This window comes from Sinocyclocheilus rhinocerous, unplaced genomic scaffold (genome assembly GCF_001515625.1).
Source record: "Sinocyclocheilus rhinocerous isolate Xijiao unplaced genomic scaffold, SAMN03320098_v1.1 scaffold688, whole genome shotgun sequence".
NCBI classification, from domain to species: domain Eukaryota; kingdom Metazoa; phylum Chordata; class Actinopteri; order Cypriniformes; family Cyprinidae; genus Sinocyclocheilus; species Sinocyclocheilus rhinocerous.
Window position 1 is genome coordinate 1,784,862 of NW_015651641.1, and position 1,499 is coordinate 1,786,360.

A 1,499-nucleotide genomic window follows, 5' to 3' on the forward strand; every position below is an offset into this window, starting at 1 on the left:
AAAAATCTATCAAATTATACTGAAGAAGGTAATATATGCAGTTAATGGTAAAATGTAGTTATTTACAGTAAACCAACTGTAAAAAAACAAACCCAAAATTGTTGCACACTACATTTATTAGATTTTATTTAAATAATGTTTCTTATTTTTGTTATCGGTTATTTACTTCCTGTTTTGTTCCACTTTGTTTAGTTAATGTTTATAGAAATCTTGTAGTTAATGAAATATATGGCTATGAAACTCTAAAATTACCAGGGACCAAAAACGGATTAATTGTTTAAAATAAAACCAGGAATAAGTATTTTTTTTTTTAAAGTAAACAGAGATTCTTTTATTTCATGTTAAATGTATTTCAAATCACTTTCCCTACATTTTTTAAAAATGTCTCCTGACTGCAATTTGATCAAAAATACATTCAAAGAGTATTAGTGAAATATAATTACAAGTTTTCCAGTCTTCAGTGTCACATGATCCTCCAGAAACCATTCTAATATGCTGATTTGCTGCTCAAGAAACATTCATTATTGTTATCATGAATGTTGAAAACAGTTGTAATATTTTTGTGAAACTGTGATACACTACCAATCGAAAAACTGGGAAAAATAAGATAAAAAAAAAAAAAGATGCAACCATGCATGAAATTGATCAAAAGTGACAGTTAAGACATTTATAATATTACTCATCTTCTCATCCACCATGAAAATGACTATTCCTCTCTCATCCATTCCTCTTCTGCCGGCACGTCCCGACATCTGGATATACTCTCCAGAGGTGATCTAATGTGGAGGGTTGGAAAAAAAATCACTTTACTGCAGTGTTTGGGAACAAAAACAAAAATAAAGCAACAAAATGAGCACTGTAAAAACTGTTTGTACTTCTAATAGACAAAGAATGTAAAAAAAACACAAAAAAAAACAGCAAAAACATGTTAATTGGTTAAACATACCTTACCATATACAGATTTATTTTGTATTTAACAGTATAGTATGCATAATTTTACAGTAAATACTGTTTTTTAACATCTACAAAAATCTATCAAATTATACTGAAGAAGGTAATATATGCAGTTAATGGTAAAATGTAGTTATTTACAGTAAACCAACTGTAAAAAAACAAACCCAAAATTGTTGCACACTACATTTATTAGATTTTATTTAAATAATGTTTCTTATTTTTGTTATCGGTTATTTACTTCCTGTTTTGTTCCACTTTGTTTAGTTAATGTTTATAGAAATCTTGTAGTTAATGAAATATATGGCTATGAAACTCTAAAATTACCAGGGACCAAAAACGGATTAATTGTTTAAAATAAAACCAGGAATAAGTATTTTTTTTTTTAAAGTAAACAGAGATTCTTTTATTTCATGTTAAATGTATTTCAAATCACTTTCCCTACATTTTTTAAAAATGTCTCCTGACTGCAATTTGATCAAAAATACATTCAAAGAGTATTAGTGAAATATAATTACAAGTTTTCCAGTCTTCAGTGTCACATGATC

General features: G+C 27.4%; 1 protein-coding gene across 1 annotated transcript in view; it reads right to left on the reverse strand.

Annotated features, from left to right (window-relative positions):
* The window catches only part of LOC107713350 (superkiller viralicidic activity 2-like 2), a 40,632-nt gene that overhangs the window by 22,296 nt on the left and 16,837 nt on the right, over nt 1-1,499 (reverse strand). The window contains exon 15 of the mRNA XM_016518833.1: nt 657-776. Coding sequence (XP_016374319.1) covers nt 657-776 — 120 coding nt within the window. The remainder of the gene's footprint in view (nt 1-656; nt 777-1,499) is intronic.